Here is a 17364-nt window from a genome sequence, read left to right on the forward strand (position 1 = left end):
AAAGTTTTGTTAACCGGGCATGGGCAGATAGCGAGACCTCTAGTATTTATCCCTGGTTGGACAGTGAGAAGCTTCATACTATCTAGTGAGAGGCTTAATAGCATCTACTGATCACAAGAGCCTGTAGTTGATTGTGCCAAAGGAGTGTTCAGGGTGGGGGTGTTTCATCACAGTCTTAGGTAATTTACCAAGTTAAACAATAAGATTCTTAGTTCAAATTTTGGATTCTCATATCTGATCATCCTTTTGATATTCTGTAAATTAGAAGAATGGTGCCATGAAGGTTTTTTATTTTCATGTGGCATTGTCACTTTGTGTTCAGCTGCAATTTTTTAAAAAAATTAGGGTTGGGTGGTGATATTAATTAGATATTAGACACTTTGTAGCCCATTATGCATGGAACACTTATGTGAAGCCTGTTCTCTGTGCAGTGGGATCATAGTGGGCTCTCCTTGAAGTTCTCTGTTTACATGCGCGGATCCCCACAGCATGCAGTGCTTTTTGTCTGCTGTACTCTGCTGGGTCTCTGTTTCTCCCTGTTCTCTTAACTCCACCCATCAACAGCCTTAAAGGCACAGCACTAATATTCTCTCTATCATCTCCTTCCCCTCCACACACACATACTGTCTGCCACCAGAAAGAGACTTGTTTGTTAAACAGAGTCTTGCCTGAAATAAAAGCCCTCTCAACCATTGGTGAGGGCAGAAGCAGAGCGGGGGAGGTAGGATGGAGCCAAAAAGACACCTGCTTGTACATTCCTTGCAAAAACCCTCTCTTTTGTTACTTTATATCGAAAGATCAATCTCTCAATATGTTCACTTTAGAGAAGTTGGAAGGAGATAGCAGCATGAAGAGAGGGAGAGAGGGGCAAAGGGGAAGGCTTCAAGGTACCTGGCAACTGAGGCTGTGCCAAGTATGTGCTGGTGGAGAAGAGACTGAACACAGACCTTAGACAGATTGGGGACTTCTCTCCCCCCCCCCCCAACTATACATATGAGAGATCGATCTATCAATCTCTTGATCAGTTCACTTAGGAAGCAGGAAGACGCCAACAGCATGGGGGGGAGGGGGCTGAGAGGGAAGGCATGCAAAGCACTGCAAGGGAGTGGGAAGGCTGGAAGAGATCTGGAGCAAAGCTGTGCCCACAGACAAATCTGTCCTTCTCATGTGGTGAAGCAAGATTTAAATCATGCTGTAAGTGGTTTCACTTGCCATGAAGAGAGTTGAAAGTGAAAGTGGGGCTCCAGAAAATACATTTGTATAAGAAATCTTACTGCGGCAAACACTGGCCTCTACTATGCAACAATGACTTTGTGCACAATTGGCCTGTATGATAGAAATGTCTTCACTAAATAAAATTCTGTCAAAAGTAATTATTGTTGAGCATTATAGCAGTATATAGAGTGTATACACTTGTATAACTCAGGTGTTAATCCAGATTATTGTCGACATTTTCCCCCTTAAAAGGAACAGACAGAGCAGTTGCCTACTAATAATATATCAGAAGAAAGTTCAATACCACTTCTATTTGCCTGTACTGCAAGTGCCAAAACTGTGGTGGCCAATCCATTATTACATCTTAGTAACCTGACACATGACATACTGCATGCAATAATAGACCTTGATTCTCCACCTCATCCAGATATGCAGAACAGCAAGGTGAGTACACTGTTAATAATATCAATATTAATATTGTCTTGTTTCATTTTTACTTAAAACTTGGGAACATTTATATTTATACATATATATATTTAATGCAGCACAGAAGACCGCTTTAAGATATTGTAAACAAGTCTGTATCGGTACATATGTATTAGCAGTCTAAGTGCTAGCTATTTTACATTGTTTTCTGGGATTTAATACCATGTGACCATTTGCATTTGACTTGGTAAAATCTTTCTAAATTTATCCAGACAAGAGTTCTCTCTGAAGTATAATACGTTCTACAAATCTCTCTTCCAGATACATGTAATGCACACATTAGCAGCATCTCTGTCAGCTTGCATATACCAGTCTCTTTGTGGAAGTCACAACTATAGGTAAAGTTCTTTAAAAATGATATGGTGCACAGCAAGAACAGAAACACTCTGCTCAAACTTCTTTATATTTTGGGATAATAACTTAAGCCACAGATACCCCCCCCCAAAAAAAAATTATCTCTGTTTTTTATATTCCCTCATAATAAAATGGTTTATGAGATGTTTCAGGCCCTGTCAAATACATGTATGTGTATTAATGTGATTTCATAAAAAAAACCTTTGGGGGGAAATGGGGTACAACTTGGAAATATGGATTTTTAATGTGATACAAACTCTCATTTAATAACACTATAGAAAGTTTATAATGATGCAACAATTATGAAAAGAAGGTTCACACCTCCAAGAAGTTTTGAGCTAAAGGAAAAGGTTAGCTGTATCCCTGTACTATAAAAAAAGATTTTTTTATGTTGTGTATTTTAAAAATGAAAAATGATTCCTTGTCAAACATTCTTATTCTTGTAATTGGCAACCGTGGACTCAGTGTCTGATGACTAAAGTGCTTTTTACAAGCACTTTACAGGTTCAACATTTGATGTTTGGAACCTGTATACATGCATTAAACAAATGTGTTCAGTTAATAAAACCACTGGTTTTATATGATCTTAATTTCTTTTATGCAGTTCTTTACAAGCAAATCAATTCACTGGAACAGTCTACCAAACACTATTGCTTTCTCATCGACGTTCTTTAAGAACTGCAAGCTTAGATGAAACAGTAACTCCCAATACTGCACCAGCTCAGTGGCCAGGTACTGTTTGTTTCCTTGAAGTATGTGTGTGCCACCTCTACAGACGCTTGGGGCAGTTTACAAAACAAAAACACTGCAATAGAAACAGCAGTACTAAAAAGTATGAATAATAAAATAAACCAGGTTATAGAAGCAGCAACAGCCTAAAATGATATTCATAAAGCAGTCTTTAGGTTAGAAATATATATTTTATCAAAAAATAATATCTCAGTTAAAAATGTGTATTTAAAAAATTCTTGTTTGGTACATAAAGGTAAAGTAGCTACTAAGCATGCCGGAAGGGGAAAGGCATTCCAGAGGCAAGGTGCTATTACTGAGAAGGCCCTGTCCTTTGTCACCATCTTCATCACTTCCACAGGGTACAGACAGCAGGGCTTGGGAGGAAGATCTTAATTGGTGGGTTGGGCAGTACAGTTGCCCTTCAATGCCTTTGTTCTTTGCCAGGTTAGTCACATTAGGAGTCAAACGTGTATAATAATCTCCCAACATATGGGAATCTGTACACTCTTCTGTCTTCTCCACCATCCACACTTTACTCAAGCAGAGAATGCTTGTGGGCAGCTCAACATTTTGTGCACCTTGAGAATGTCCTGCTTCTGTGCACCTTGCACAGCCAGCACAAAGTGTAGCTGATGCACACATATGTACATTCATATTTAATTTTTTATATTCACATTCATTTGTTCAGTCACTGTTTTCAGAGCCAAGTTTGCAAGTCCACATGCATGAACACATGTAATGCTCACTTGCATTATACTTTGATGCATTGGCACATGATGATCTCCTGCTTCTGCTTTCCAGTATTAGAGGTGCCATCTGGAGTCTGCATGCAGTAGGTTATTATGAGAAAAACAGGCTCCCATAAGGATTAATGTAAGGCTTAAAATTATATATTACTGTATTCCAGGAACATGAAATAAATTGTAGAAATTTCTACAGAATTGTAAATGAATCATTAGTCTTAAAGAGTTCATAGTACAGGACCTATGATTCCCCTTTCTGCCCCAATTTCTGTAAAGATAATTACAAATTATAGTGCATTTTTAAATGGTTATTTTTATTTTTCTAGGCATAACAGCTTTAATACAGTTATTGAATTGTGCTGGGGAAGAAGCCCAGCCTGGGATCACAATTTTGCTTTGTGAAATTATGACAGCAGTCTATCTTAGTCTCTTCATCCATGGTTTAGCAACACATTCCAGCAATGAATTGTACAGGATCATGGCCCACCCTCTTAATGACAAAATGTGGTTTGCTGTCTTCGGTGGAGGAGCTAAAATCCCTAAGAGAGGACAAATTCAACAAGCAGCAAAGACGGGTTAGTTTACACTCTTTCTTTACTTTTCTTATATTCAAACCATATGTGAACTTAGTTCTACCTTAAGTTACCAACTGCTCAGCTGTCCGAAACTTGTTATCCTTCCTGTTATCTGCTGCAGTCAGGTCTATGTAAATTAACATCTTTGAGGGATCTAGATTATTTTTAAAATGTTCCAGACATTTGCCATGCAGCCACTAAAGCAATGTAAATTTTTGGTAATTAAAGTGTGGATGTTAGTAGTTAAAATGACTGGTGAAAAGTAACTTTCCTATATTTAAGGTAATCCTATTCCATCATTCTAAGAGCAGTGTATTTTTTTTCTTTCTTCAGCAGGTAGGCACTTCCCTATGCCTAGCCCACATCAGGTAGTAGTATTCTCCATGGAATGTGTGGGGTTTACCAAATCTCTAACAGCCATCACTACTCATAGCCCGACCAAACTTGCAGGCAAGATATTAGCTTCAGTTTTAGGCATTTAAAGCCAGTGCTGATGTGTGGTCTGGCATATGTAGAAATAAAACTGAAAAAGAAAAATTTCTGTTTTGTAAGTCATGGTTTCATGTTTTAATTGTTAACCGTTTACATTTATAATAATCTAATTAATTGAATACTGAGGGGAAACTATATTGGCCATTCATATGTTTAGAATACTCCCTTTTGAATCACATTTAAATACTTTAAATAATGTAGAAAGGAGGCCATGACTTGCACTTACTAGAAATATTTCCAATATATATTTTTGTTCATTAAGACTGCTTGCTTTGTTTCACATGACCATAATGATATGGCTGTGGATTTCTAAGTGTTAATGTAGCATATGAAAGTAGCATTTGATTCATAATAAAATGGTTCAGTAGCTTTCAAAGTAGGACATTGAATAGTATAATCTAAATATCTGGCATTCCCATGGTAGTGAAGCAGTAATATTTCATTTCATCTATATTATAACAGGCATAGAAAATACATAATAACCTTGTGAGAAGGGCTTATGTACCGTATATACTCGCGTAAAAGTCGACCCGCATATAAGTCGAGGCACCTAATTTTACCACAAAAAACTGGGAAAACTTATTGACTCGCGTATAAGTCGAGGGTGGGAAATGCAGCAGCTGCTGGTAAATTTCAAAAATAAAAATAGATGCCAATAAAATTACATCAGTTGAGGCATCAGTAGGTTAAATGTTTTTGAATATTTATTTCAAAGAAAAACAGTGAACTGGCTCTGTAAGTGGAAAAGAGGGTCAACAAGAACAATATGGTATCAACAATAACTTTAAACGTACAAAAACCTTAGCTCAACCAGCAACCAAGCTAAAACACAAGAGTTAAAATCCTCCAAAACTGGATTCCTCATCATCATCTGTATGTCCAAATGTAACCCAACTTACCGTATATACTTGCGCATAAGTCGAGGTTTTCAGCCTTTTTTTAAGGCTGAAAAATGCCCCCCTCGACTTATACGCGGGTCCCACTTACTGGTAATTCTTGGGTGGTGTTCCCCCGTCCTTTCTTCGCTCTGATCTGCCTTCTTCTCTGCCGCCCCTCTTTCAGCCATTCTCTGTGCTTAGTTTTCTGTTTCGCTTTTGACTGGCAGGCCCCCTCACTAACTCACCCTTTTTTTCCCTTTCCCGGCAGGCTGTAAGACTTGGTTCAGAGAAGCTGCCTGTTGGCAGTTTCCGTTCTATGATTTTTCTTAAAGGGGCAATGCTGCAAAGATTGCTTAAGCAACCTTTGGAGCGTTACCCTGTGAAGAAAACCACAGATGCAGGCTGGCCAACAGGCAGCTTCTCGGAAATCAAGTCTTACAGCCTCAAGTGAAGGGGAGGGAAATGGTGCGTTAGTGACTGCTTCTGCCTTCTTCTCTGCCGCCTTTTTCTCTGCCGCCCCCTTTCAGCCGCTTTCTGTGCCTTGTTCTCCTCTACCTTTTCCACCAACACCTCCCATACCGTTCACACTCCAAGGCCCCTAGTTTATTCCCTCTCCCCAGACCCACCTTGCCCCTCTTTAAAAAGCCTCCCAAAGGCTTCTGGGGCGCTCCTTTCCCCCAACTGCGGCTCCTTTGCCTGCTCAGCGCTCCACCTCCCCATGGACCTTTCCCACCCTCGACTTATACGCGAGTCAATAAGGTTTCCCAGTTCTTCAAGGCAAAATTAGGTGCCTCGACTTATACGTGGATCGACTTATACGTGAGTATATACGGTAGATTTTAAGAGGGATATTATCAGAAATGGAAAATCTACTATTAGGTTCCATTGTAAACAATGGGGGATGGGAAATCCCCTTTGGGGGTCAATAACTTTGGATCCCCTGACTCAAACTTCACCAAACCTGGCTGGTATCATAAAGAGACTCTCCTGATGAGACCATCCAGGTTTGGTGAAGTTTGGTTCAGAGGGTCCAAAGTTATGGACCCTCAAAAGGGTAGCCCCACTAATAGCTCCCATTGAAAACAATGGGGAATGGGGGCACCTCCTTTGGGAGTCCATAACTTTGGACCCCCTGAACCAAACTTTACCAAACTTGGCTGGTATCATCAGGAGTGTCTTCTGAGGGTGCCCTGAAATTTTGGTGCCGCTAGCATAAAAACTGCGCCTCCTGCTGGCCGGCAAAGTAAAAACACACAAAAAATTTAATGACCCGCATATAAGTCGAGGGGAGCTTTTTCAGCATTAAAAATGTGCTGAAAAATTCGACTTATACATGAGTATATACGGTAATTGATATTTTAATTTGATATTGACTTTCACTATCACAAAATGCTTCTTTATATTCAGTACTGCCCATCTCACTCCACGAAAATGATCACCCTTGAGAAATTTTAGAAGGTCAGATAAATGGAAGCCCTTCAGTATATAAACAATGACTGTGATATCAAAATTTAGATTTGATTATGGTCTCACTGTTGGTTCCTTAGGAGCATTAGGCCAAGTTGACTGGCTGTGTTCATCTGTCAGACAAAACTGATTTTGTGGGACTTGATACCCTGCAAAGGGTTTAGGAGAGGCGCTTGACACTATCACAGTCTCACTGTTCTCCTGCCTTCCCCATTTGTATTGTAGACATATATCAGTCTGTTTTATGCAATTTCTTATGAAGAAGGAAGTAGGGCTTGATGTGTGTGTAACCATGCCCATGTTTGCTTTGTGTGACTGCAATACAGTTTTCAGTAATGCAAGTATCTGAACCTGATAAATGTGTGATTTTTTTTAAAGAAAACACTTGGAAGGCTACAGAAAACCCAAATAAAGTTCATCTGTTATGAAGAAGGTTACATTTCTGATCTGTGGATTAACACTTAGTGTTAAAATTTCTTTTAAAAAGGTTAGGTCAGACAATTTTCTTCTTGAAGATATTTTATTAAGTTTGGGTTATTAGAATTTGCGTATACTTAGTCAAAGGATGATACAGTTAATTAATAGTGAAGTGCCCTTTATCTCAAGGGCACAGCTGATGACCACTTAACACACATAGTAGTAAATGCATACAATTAAGGCAGAAAAGCATATACAATCCTTGTTGTCTGGAGTAGTTATAAATATGATTCATGCAGACTGAAATGTATATTTATGATGTGTTCTTATTGTGCGTTCAAAAGTAGCATAATGTGTGAAGTGGTCCTTGGTTTGCATACTGGGATCCATCTGCAATTACTTCTCTGAGGTAAAGTCAGAACAAGAATTGGAAGGAATAAAGAATAGACTGCTTTAACCGTTTTACCCAATAGGAGGATATAAATTTATTTATCATGGTGAGCAGAAGCCAAAGTTATAACTTAGAACACTTGGAACATAACTTAGAGTTATGGGAGAATCACAGCTGAAGGGTAGACCATATGCTTTGCCTGCTGAAAGTCTTCAGTTCAGTCCCTAGCATCTGCAGTTTTAAAAAGAAAAGTGGCAAGGCTGAGTGTTGTCAGCCTGGCACTTAAAAGTCACAGCAGATCAATGAGGTAGTACAGTGGCGTAGCTGGGGGAAATGGAGCCCAGGACAAAATCTGAGTTTTGGGGTCACACCAACAAGATATGGGCAGCGTCCCTCCCCCAGCATGACCAAACAACATTTTTTTGCACCAGGTCATCTCAAAGTAACCATCACATTATAGAACATGCCCCAACCCCCAAATCTGAACACACCCAGGGCTCCCTAGTTTAAACAACATTGAAAGTGATGCTATTTTTGAAGGGGGGGAATCCACCCTGAAACAGCATCACTTTTAATGTTGTTTAAACTAGAGAGCCCAGATTCTCCTTTTAAATCCACCTTAGAGAGACTCTGGGCTCTCTAGTCTAAACAACATTGAAAGTGATGCTGTTTCAGGGTAGATTTCCCACCTATCCAACCCAAACAGCATCATTGTCAATGTTGGTTGTTGTGGGTTTTCTGGGCTACGTGGCTGTGGTCTGGTAGATCTTGTTACTAATGTTTCACCTGCATCTGTGGCTAGTATCTTCAGAGGTATATCACAGAGAGAAGTCTGTTATACACTATGTCCAGATTTCTCTTATAACAGACTTCCCTCTGTGATACACCTCTGAAGATGCCAGCCACAGATGCAGGTGAAACGTTAGGAACAAGATCTACCAGACAACGGTCACACAGCCTGTAAAACCCACAACAACCAGTTGAATCTGGCTGTGAAAGCCTTTAACAATACTTTCAATGTTTTTTTTAAATCTAGGGAGCCCAGATTCTCCTTTTAAATCCACTCCAAAGGGGGTGGATTTAAAGAGAGAACCCGGGGAAAATTTGAGGGTGCCTGTCAGGAGAGCAATGTTTAAGCTAACAGTACCAAAATTTTAAGCTATCTTTAGGAGACTATCCTGATTATACCACCCAGGTTTAGTGAAGTTTGGTTCAGGGGGTCCAGAGTTATGGACCTTCAAAAGGGTAGCCCCATCTACCATTAGCTCCCATTGGAAACAATGGGGGATGGAGCACCCCTTTTGGGGGTCCATAACTTTGGACCCCCTGAACCAACCTTCACCAAACCTGGGTGGTATCAGCAGGAGACTATCCTTATGATACCACCTAGGTTTAGTGAAGTTTGATTCAGAGTGTCCAAAGATATGGACCCTCAAACGTGTAGCCCCATCTACTATTAGCTCCCATTGGAAACAATGGAGGATGGGGTCACACCCTTTGGGGGTCCATAACTTTGGACTCCCTGAACCAAACTTCACAAAACTTGGCTGGTATCATCAGGAGAGTCACCTGAAAGTTTGGTGCCACTAGCCTAAAAACTGCGCCCCCTGCAGGCCAAAATTGAAAAAAACAGTAAAAAATACAGAAAGCCACAAAGTAAACTGCAATTTTTGCGCCCACCACAAGGTGGCGCCCGGGGCACTTGTCCCCAGATGTCCCCATGGTTGCTACGCCTGTGAGGTAGTACTGGGATAGAGGTCAGATAGCTTCTTATCATATTAGCTTAAGGATTGTGGTTCCAAACATATACCACTTTGATAGTTTAAAAACCATCACTTCTTGTCCTCCTAATTACAGAAGTATAAATGGGGAGAATGCAGAATAAACAAGACTCTTTATCCTGGCATTATTTATTTTACAAAAGTTATTCCCTGCCTTTCTACTTTTATAAGCTCCATCAAGGCTGCTAGTAAAACAGATGTAATGACATTTTATCATTAAGCCAATAACAGACACATCAAAGGCTCACTGAGGTAATGCCAAACAAAACAAAAAAATCATCACTCGCTGGCAGAAGCTGGCAACAGAGGGGAACAGACAAATTGGCCTGGTGTCAAGAGCACACACACTCCAAGATCAGAGTACAGCCCAAGTCAGCACAAAGTCTCCTAACTCATAGATATCTAATCCGAAAGGGGTGAACCAGCAAGCAGAAGCTGTAGCACAAGCCAAGGTCAGGTGAGGGGAGGCTCAGTGTCCATCACAGCAAGGTCAGTGGTAACAGTTCTTAGTAGAGATGTTGCTACTACATGGCAGCTCTTCCCTTGGCCTTTTCTAAGGCAGGTGCCTACCTGGCAGCTGGAGATGCTGTTCACCTGACTCGTGCATCAGACTTACTCATGCAAGCACTCCCTGTCATATATGAGCCCTGGCTGATGCTGAGCAGCCAAGCAAGTGCTGCATCTCCTCTCATGCAAGTCACTATGCAGCCTTCTCCTGTGTAGCTCATGGGGTTCAGAACAAGTGGGGGAGGGCATGCCAGTATTGGGTCTCCTGTAATCTGGTCTTCTGTGCTTGTGCCTGTTTACAGCTCTGAGTCTGGTCCTGTATGAAGTCTCTTTTCCTCTGCTACTGGCTGAGAAAAGTGTGTGATGCCAGTGTCTAATTCCTCATCCGACGAGTACTCAGGGTCCATGGCGCGGCTAAGCCTGGCTGGGCTGTGACACCTGGGGAGAGAATTCCAGCATTTTAGTGCCACAATTGAGAAGCCCACTGTTACCCAAAATGGTGGAACGCAATGACCCTATTTGGTTGGGGAAATTAGTTACGCAGCGCAAGGTCACTTGAGGAGTGTTGGGTAACTTGATCGCTATATATATAGCAATCAAGATTGCCTATGTTTCAGCTCACTATAAGAAACCAGCAGAGAAAATAAATTTCTTTTCAATGGTTTTATTGGGAAAATAACAATTGGAATAAAATAAAATCTCACTAACAATCACTCGATTACTGGGGTAAACACACACACATACAAGGTGTCCTAGGATGTAATTTAGAGGTGAAAGACAGGTTTTGGATATAGAGAGAGAAGGGATGGGATATCAAAGATTATATTACCAGTCTTGTAGTGGATGTCCAGGAAAAAGAGACCTAATGACCAGCACTAGGCTCTGGATGATCAGCACAGATGGAACAATATTATGGAATACCATGGTGGTGTGATAATATTGAACATCTGACTGGGGTGTGAGACATGCTTTTATAGGGAAAAGCATGTCTTCGGCAAATGAAATCCTTGAACAAAGGATATTTCCTGCTGTTCGAAGTGAGGTAATGGACATGAGTATCAGACCACTTGACCTGATGGCTGACCCATTATCTTAATGGGTTTTGCTGGCTGTTGGACAAAACAGGTAACGACCCTTAATGGGTGTTGCAACATAGATGGTCACAAGGACGATGAGTCACAGGAAAAGTTAACAAATATAGACAAAAAGTTCTCACCCAGGTATACTATTGTTCACATTCAAATGTTATTTCCTGAGTATGGGCCAGGGATGGGGGGGGGAGGCCTTAAGGCGTTCTTGCTCACAAGGTCAGATACAGTCCCAATATGGAGTTTTTTAATTCAAACAGACTCCTTTCAGGGCACTGTCCTGCCAGGTCTGGCAGGGCAGCATTCCAGGAGAAAGACCATTCTCTCACCCTCCACACTGCTATAGATCAGGTTGGCTACACCTCTCCCTGGTTGTCATCCCCTAATCTGAGAACATGAGGGCATCCAAGGCAATGCCTTTGAATGAAGATTACTGTAGTAATCAGGTAGGTTCATAAAGTAATCATAGAGCTGGAAGGGACCTCCAAGGTCATCTAGTCCAACATCCTGTACCATGCAGGAAATTCACAACTAGTTCACTCTCCCCGGGACCCCTACTCCATGCCCAGGAGATGGCAAAAAAAACCCCTCCAGGATCCATGGCCAGTCTGGCCTGGAAGAAATTGCTTCTTGACCCCCAGTGGTGATTGGCATTACCAGGGATATGTAAGACGGTGCCACAAGAGCCAAGTAGTGGTACAACCCTGTAAGTCTAAACTCAAACCGATAGTGATATGACCATAACAAAATAATCATCATCCATTCCTCCCCCTTTAGATTGTATTCCTCTTACTCAGAACAAAATACCACATCAAGTGTGACCTAATGTGTAGAATCTATTGTTTTTGTTATTTATTTGATTTTTATCCCACTCTCTGCTGCTGCAGAGCAGCTCACAACCATATAAAATAATAACATTTATGCTACAATAAAGCTCTAAAATATATAAAACGTAAGATGGATCTTGATCTAACTAGGATGGAACCATTCAGAAATTCCCAACCATATAACAGTAACAAATAAACAATGGAAGGGAGAGAAAGGGAGGCCAGCTAAGATGAAACCATATTTGTTGCTGCCCTAAACCATAGGCCTGGTGGAACAGCTCTGTCTTGCAGGCTCTGCATTTCAGCAGGCCAGGACTGAGAAAGCCCTGGTTTTAGCTGAGGACAGCTGAACACTCTTCAGGCCGGGGACCACCAGCAGGTTGTTACTAGAAGTGCATAATGCTTTTCTGGGTGTTACCTGAGTCATGCCCATGGTTTTCAGGGCATGAAATCCTGAGCCATTCTTGACAAGGCAGCTTTGACATAGTAACCCTCCACAACATAATCTTATCTCCAAAATGAAATAGTCTACAAAGATTAGGGAAATCATGCCAGATAACCTAACTATTTTTCCAATCCTATTCATAAATGTCCTCTAAAGCTAATTCATTCCCTCACCCCTTCTCTTTTCTTTTCTCACAGTCTCTTTTCTGGGGGAGGGTACAGTCATCTTAACAATCTTGACAAATTTGTCTCAGGGGAAACAGTAGTGGTAAAAAGTACATCAAGTCACCGGCAACTTGTGGCAACCCCATAAGGTTTTCAATGCACTAGACAATCAAAGATAGTTTGCCATTGACTACCTCTGCATAGCGACCCTGGAATTTTTAGTGGTCTCCCATCCAAATACTAACCAAGGCTGACCCAGTTTGCTTCAGAGATCTGATGAGATTGGGCTAGCATGGGCCATCCAAGTCAGGGTCAGTGGTAACTTACTAGGTTGGTATTTGGTGGTAGGGATTGATTTATGAAAGAGCTTTTTCTGATCCTAGATACTTCCCAAGCAGTTGCTTGTGGATTTCCAGTTTTTCCCTTTTTAAATGGCCAATCTCTAGCCATTTTTTCTTATATCTATTTTTCCTGAACTCTTCATACAAAACCCGTTACATCTGCAAGGTTGTTCTTTGTGGTATATTTGTAGAAGATTATTTTCAGAAAATGAAATTTTTGAAAGCTAAATGGTGTCGAGACTGCTTTCTGTGGGGGTGGGGAGACTTTGCTCTGTGTGAATTCTTGTACTTGCTGGTAGCCAGATGCATTATCTAATTGATCCTGGTGTTGGCCTCATGAAGGCCAAATGCTTTTGGTTCTCATAACTGTGTCTTCGTTTCCAAGGGAGGGGGAAGGGAGTGTTGCTTATACTGAGGAAAGCTCTGCTTGTCAGGCAGAGTTTTCCTTTAGCTACTCAGTAGTTAAGTACAGGAAAGTTAATTACAAATGTTAATTGCAATCCATAGAACATTTTTTCATGTGCTGAACAGGTCTTTCATAATCCTAGTGTAGCTTGTGCAAGGTAGGAGGCAGGAGGCAGGCAGACTAAAGAATTTGGTAGTTGTAGTCAGAATTTTCAGGATTGTATCATCTATACATTGTACTAGTTATGAATTGTGTGTTTACAATTCAGGTCAGGATTTGAAAGATGATACTGCTAGAACCCTGTGATTACAGCTGGCACTTTTGACAAACAGTAGATTATATAAGGAAGCTTTCATGTTGTCATGTCTTATCGACCTCCCCAACAATCCAGACTCAAGTGTCAGTGTAATCTGTTTATTGATTGAGAGTTCTGAATAGGAAATGTGCCTGGCATTGCCAGATCCAAGAATTCCCAAGCAGCTGTATTCCCTGCAGGTGCCCTCCCGCAAAAACTTTCCAAAACTATTTGCTGGACACAGAGTTTACCAAGGCCAAGGGATAAGATAACCAGTGTAAGCAGGTGCAAGGAAGTAGTGACACATGACTGTAATACTTTGCACGCCAAGCAAAGGTATTTTAGGTGTCACTATCTCCCGGCCTCTCCTGTGAGAATGGGCATATATTATCATAACGGGCATATATTATCATAACGAATTGTTTCATAATGTTAGAAATACTTTTGAAAGGTAATGAGAGACTATTCAACGAGAAACCATTACCAATTTATTAATAAGTTGTTCCGAATTCCTGTCCATTTTATTTTATCGAACACTCAAATTAGACAATTTCTTATGTGATGCTGTACAGTAGCATAAGCAGTATGTGGTTTAAAAGATGTGTCACACCAGAGCCTTCATGGTGCAATATTTTGAGTACCACACTTTGATGTGAGATATCCAGGCTCAAGTCTGTACTTAATACTTACTGAATACTATAGAAAGAATTCAGTTTTACAGAACAAATTTGAAACTTTAAAATAACAACTAGAAATCCATACTACCCTTCATTTAGTGCGGTCAGTTGCTTGATAGTACCAAAAAAACCACTCAGATCCCAAATTTCTTATAGAAAGCACTTCTGTGGCACCATTCTGCCAAATGTGTTATTGCAAGCTGGTTTTTTTGAGCTTCAGATGGCAAATGGAATGCAAATTGGCTGCGCTAATTGCTGCAATTTAGCATTGCAAACTAAGGAATGTTCCAAAATCTTGCTGCTTATACAAAACATGATACAGTTTGTTGTTGTTTCATACTAGCCATAAATAGTTTGTAACGCTTTCAAATACCTGTGGTCTGAATGCTAATTCATATTGCACATTCAAATTGACCTTGCCAATTTACTGTCATAATTGTAACATTGCATGTTTTATTGTAACCAGCCTTTATACTGTAGTAAAGGTTGAGTAATAAATGTAAATTAAATAGAATAGAATTATTACTTTTCAGTTTAAACTATCAAAAAATCAGAAATGTTTCAGTTAACTTTTGTTTTATGGGAAAAATCATAGTCTTAATTGTATTCTATTCATAGTCTTAATTTAATTCTTTTGTTTGTAACTTATGGATGTCTATGTTTAATTTTTTTAATCTATGTCTTTGCCTTGTATGATGGCAATTCAATACTACCTAATTCAGAGCCTGCCAAAATAAGATAACCCTCAATCATTAAGAAATAAATTCCCTGCATTAGTGGGGGTTCCATGTAATATCTCTGGGATTGATTGGTAATTTCATATGGAGTAGATGGTTGGCTATCCAAATAGCAGAACCCAAATAAAAGAAATGAGATTTAACTACAGCTTAGATGATATACTGAGGATACAGGAGATAGTCAAATGATCCATATTTTAAAATCTCTGTATCATGTAGCATTTTATTAGCTTAATATTTTTGCCTTCATTTCAGCATAAGTTTTTTTGAGCTAAAACTAATATTCTGTTATTCAGCAATGCATGTGCATGCTTGTTATGCAGACTAAAAATAAAGCAAATTGTACACAACTGTATTACAAGTTATGTCTATCTTTTAAAGAAGGTAAGTAGCATTTACGAACCATTTTACAGTTTTATTTTAACAAGAACATTACAGGTTGACAAAAGATTATGAAATAATAAATGTTAAAATACAGAAATAATCTATGCCCCGGATTTGGAAAAGTGGGACAGCAAGATTTGTGCGCCTGTGCCATTTTGTTTGCCTGTTCTGCATAGCAGCAACCTGTGAGACCAAAGCCAAATACTGTTGTCCTCAGGTTTTGTAAAAAAATAAATATTATAAGGTATTTGTAATGTTTTCATGGAGGGATAGGGATTGATCTGGAAGTTAAAGAGTAGACTTTGGAAAAACTTCTAACGTTTAGTTTAATAAAGACTGGATATGAGAGAGCTTAAATATTGTGTTCCTGTCTGATGCTTGTAATGTTACAGGAAATCTTGTTAAACTGAAGGCTATATCTTGAAAGTGTTTTCAAATTTGACGGTAAATGTGTATTTTTTTTTATCTCTGTAGCTTGTCCTCTTATAGATGATGGTGAGAAACAGCATAAACGGTTTAGGCTGTCATCAAAATCATCTCCAAAAGAAATTTTACATCCTACTTCTTTAGGCTTAGTAGAGCAAGACTCTTCAAATTACAGAGAGAAGTTTATCCCCCCTGAACTTAGTATCTGGGACTATTTCATAGCAAAGGTAATTTTTTTTTTGGCTCGTAATCAAAAAGTGTTGCCCAATAGGACCTGGAGATCTCCTGGAATTATACAAAATTAAAACTGATATCCAGATTACCAAGATCATTCTCCTGGAGAAAAATGGTTGCTTAGGAGGTTGGATTCTGTAGCATTATACCACATTGAGGTCCTTTCCTAAAACTTGTCCTTCCTAGGCTCCACCCCAAAACTTTAGGAATTTCCTAACTCAGAGTTGGCAGCCTGCTCTTGAAGTATTTCCCCTAAGCAAAGAGTTTTGCTTTCCCTTTCTTTCAAAGATGTGCAAATGAATTGTTTATCTTTGAAGGAAAATGAACAAAGCAATGATGCAAAAATCATCACAACAGAAGAATATATTATAGATAACTTTATATGAAGAAAAGTTTACATCAGTGATGTAGGTATAGATTTTTTATGGGGGGTTTCAGGGGCGGGGCCACGCCCACCTCAGGGTTGTGGCCATGCCTCCCCAAGCCCTGCCCCCAGCCTCAGTGCTTATAAAAGCAGCACTCCAAGGCGAGGGATGGCAAACTCCCCTGCCCCCCCACCCTGCCCCCACCAGCTGGGCTCGCAGCCGGCAGTCCTTTCTACCCTCTCCTCCGGGCAGAGGTGCAGCTAGGGAAAATGGAGCCCGGTGCAAAATCTGAGTTTTGTGGGGGGGCCCCCATGGGCGGCCGCTGTGATGCTGGAATCCACCTCCAAACAGCCTCAGTTTCAATGGTGTTTAAACTAGGGAGCCTAGATTCTCCTTTTAAATCCACCTTAAAGGGAGAATCTGGGGTTCCCAGTTAAAACAACATTGAAAATTATGCTGTTTTGGGGTGGATTATCCCCTACCCTGAAACAGCATCACTTTTAATGTTTAAACTAGGGAACTCAAATTCTCCCTTTAAATCCATGCCGAAAGGGGGTGGATTTAAAAGGAGAATCTGGGGAAATCTGGGGGGGTGCCTGCAGTCAGGGGTGCAATTGTTAAGCTAGCAGCACCAAACTTTCAGGGTATTTTTAGGAGACTCTCCTGATGGTACTATCCAGATTTGGTGAAGTTTGGTTCAGGGGGTCCAAAGTTATGGACCCTCAAAGGTGTAGCCCCCATCTTCTATTAGCTTCCATTGGAAACAATGGGGAATGGGGCACCCCATTTGGGAGTCCATAACTTTGGACCCCCTGAACCAAATCTCACCAAACTTGGGTGGTATTATCAGGACAGTCTCCCAACAAATCCCTGAAATTTTGGTGCTGCTAGCCTAAGAACTGCGCCCCCTGCAGGCCAAAAACACTAAAACATCAAA

General features: G+C 40.4%; 1 protein-coding gene across 2 annotated transcripts in view; it reads left to right on the forward strand.

Moving 5' to 3' along the window:
• DMXL1 (Dmx like 1) overlaps positions 1–17364 on the forward strand; it is a 122602-nt gene that overhangs the window by 65918 nt on the left and 39320 nt on the right. The window contains exons 25-30 of one of the 2 annotated variants that reach the window (XM_048503688.1): positions 1468–1659; positions 1963–2039; positions 2660–2787; positions 3857–4105; positions 4442–4555; positions 15877–16055. In XM_048503688.1, the coding sequence (XP_048359645.1) occupies positions 1468–1659; positions 1963–2039; positions 2660–2787; positions 3857–4105; positions 4442–4555; positions 15877–16055 (939 nt within the window). The remainder of the gene's footprint in view (positions 1–1467; positions 1660–1962; positions 2040–2659; positions 2788–3856; positions 4106–4441; positions 4556–15876; positions 16056–17364) is intronic. The other variant, XM_048503687.1, reaches the window with a different exon arrangement.

The sequence above is a fragment of the Sphaerodactylus townsendi genome, linkage group LG07, assembly GCF_021028975.2.
Source record: "Sphaerodactylus townsendi isolate TG3544 linkage group LG07, MPM_Stown_v2.3, whole genome shotgun sequence".
In the NCBI taxonomy this organism is placed as follows: Eukaryota; Metazoa; Chordata; class Lepidosauria; order Squamata; family Sphaerodactylidae; genus Sphaerodactylus; species Sphaerodactylus townsendi.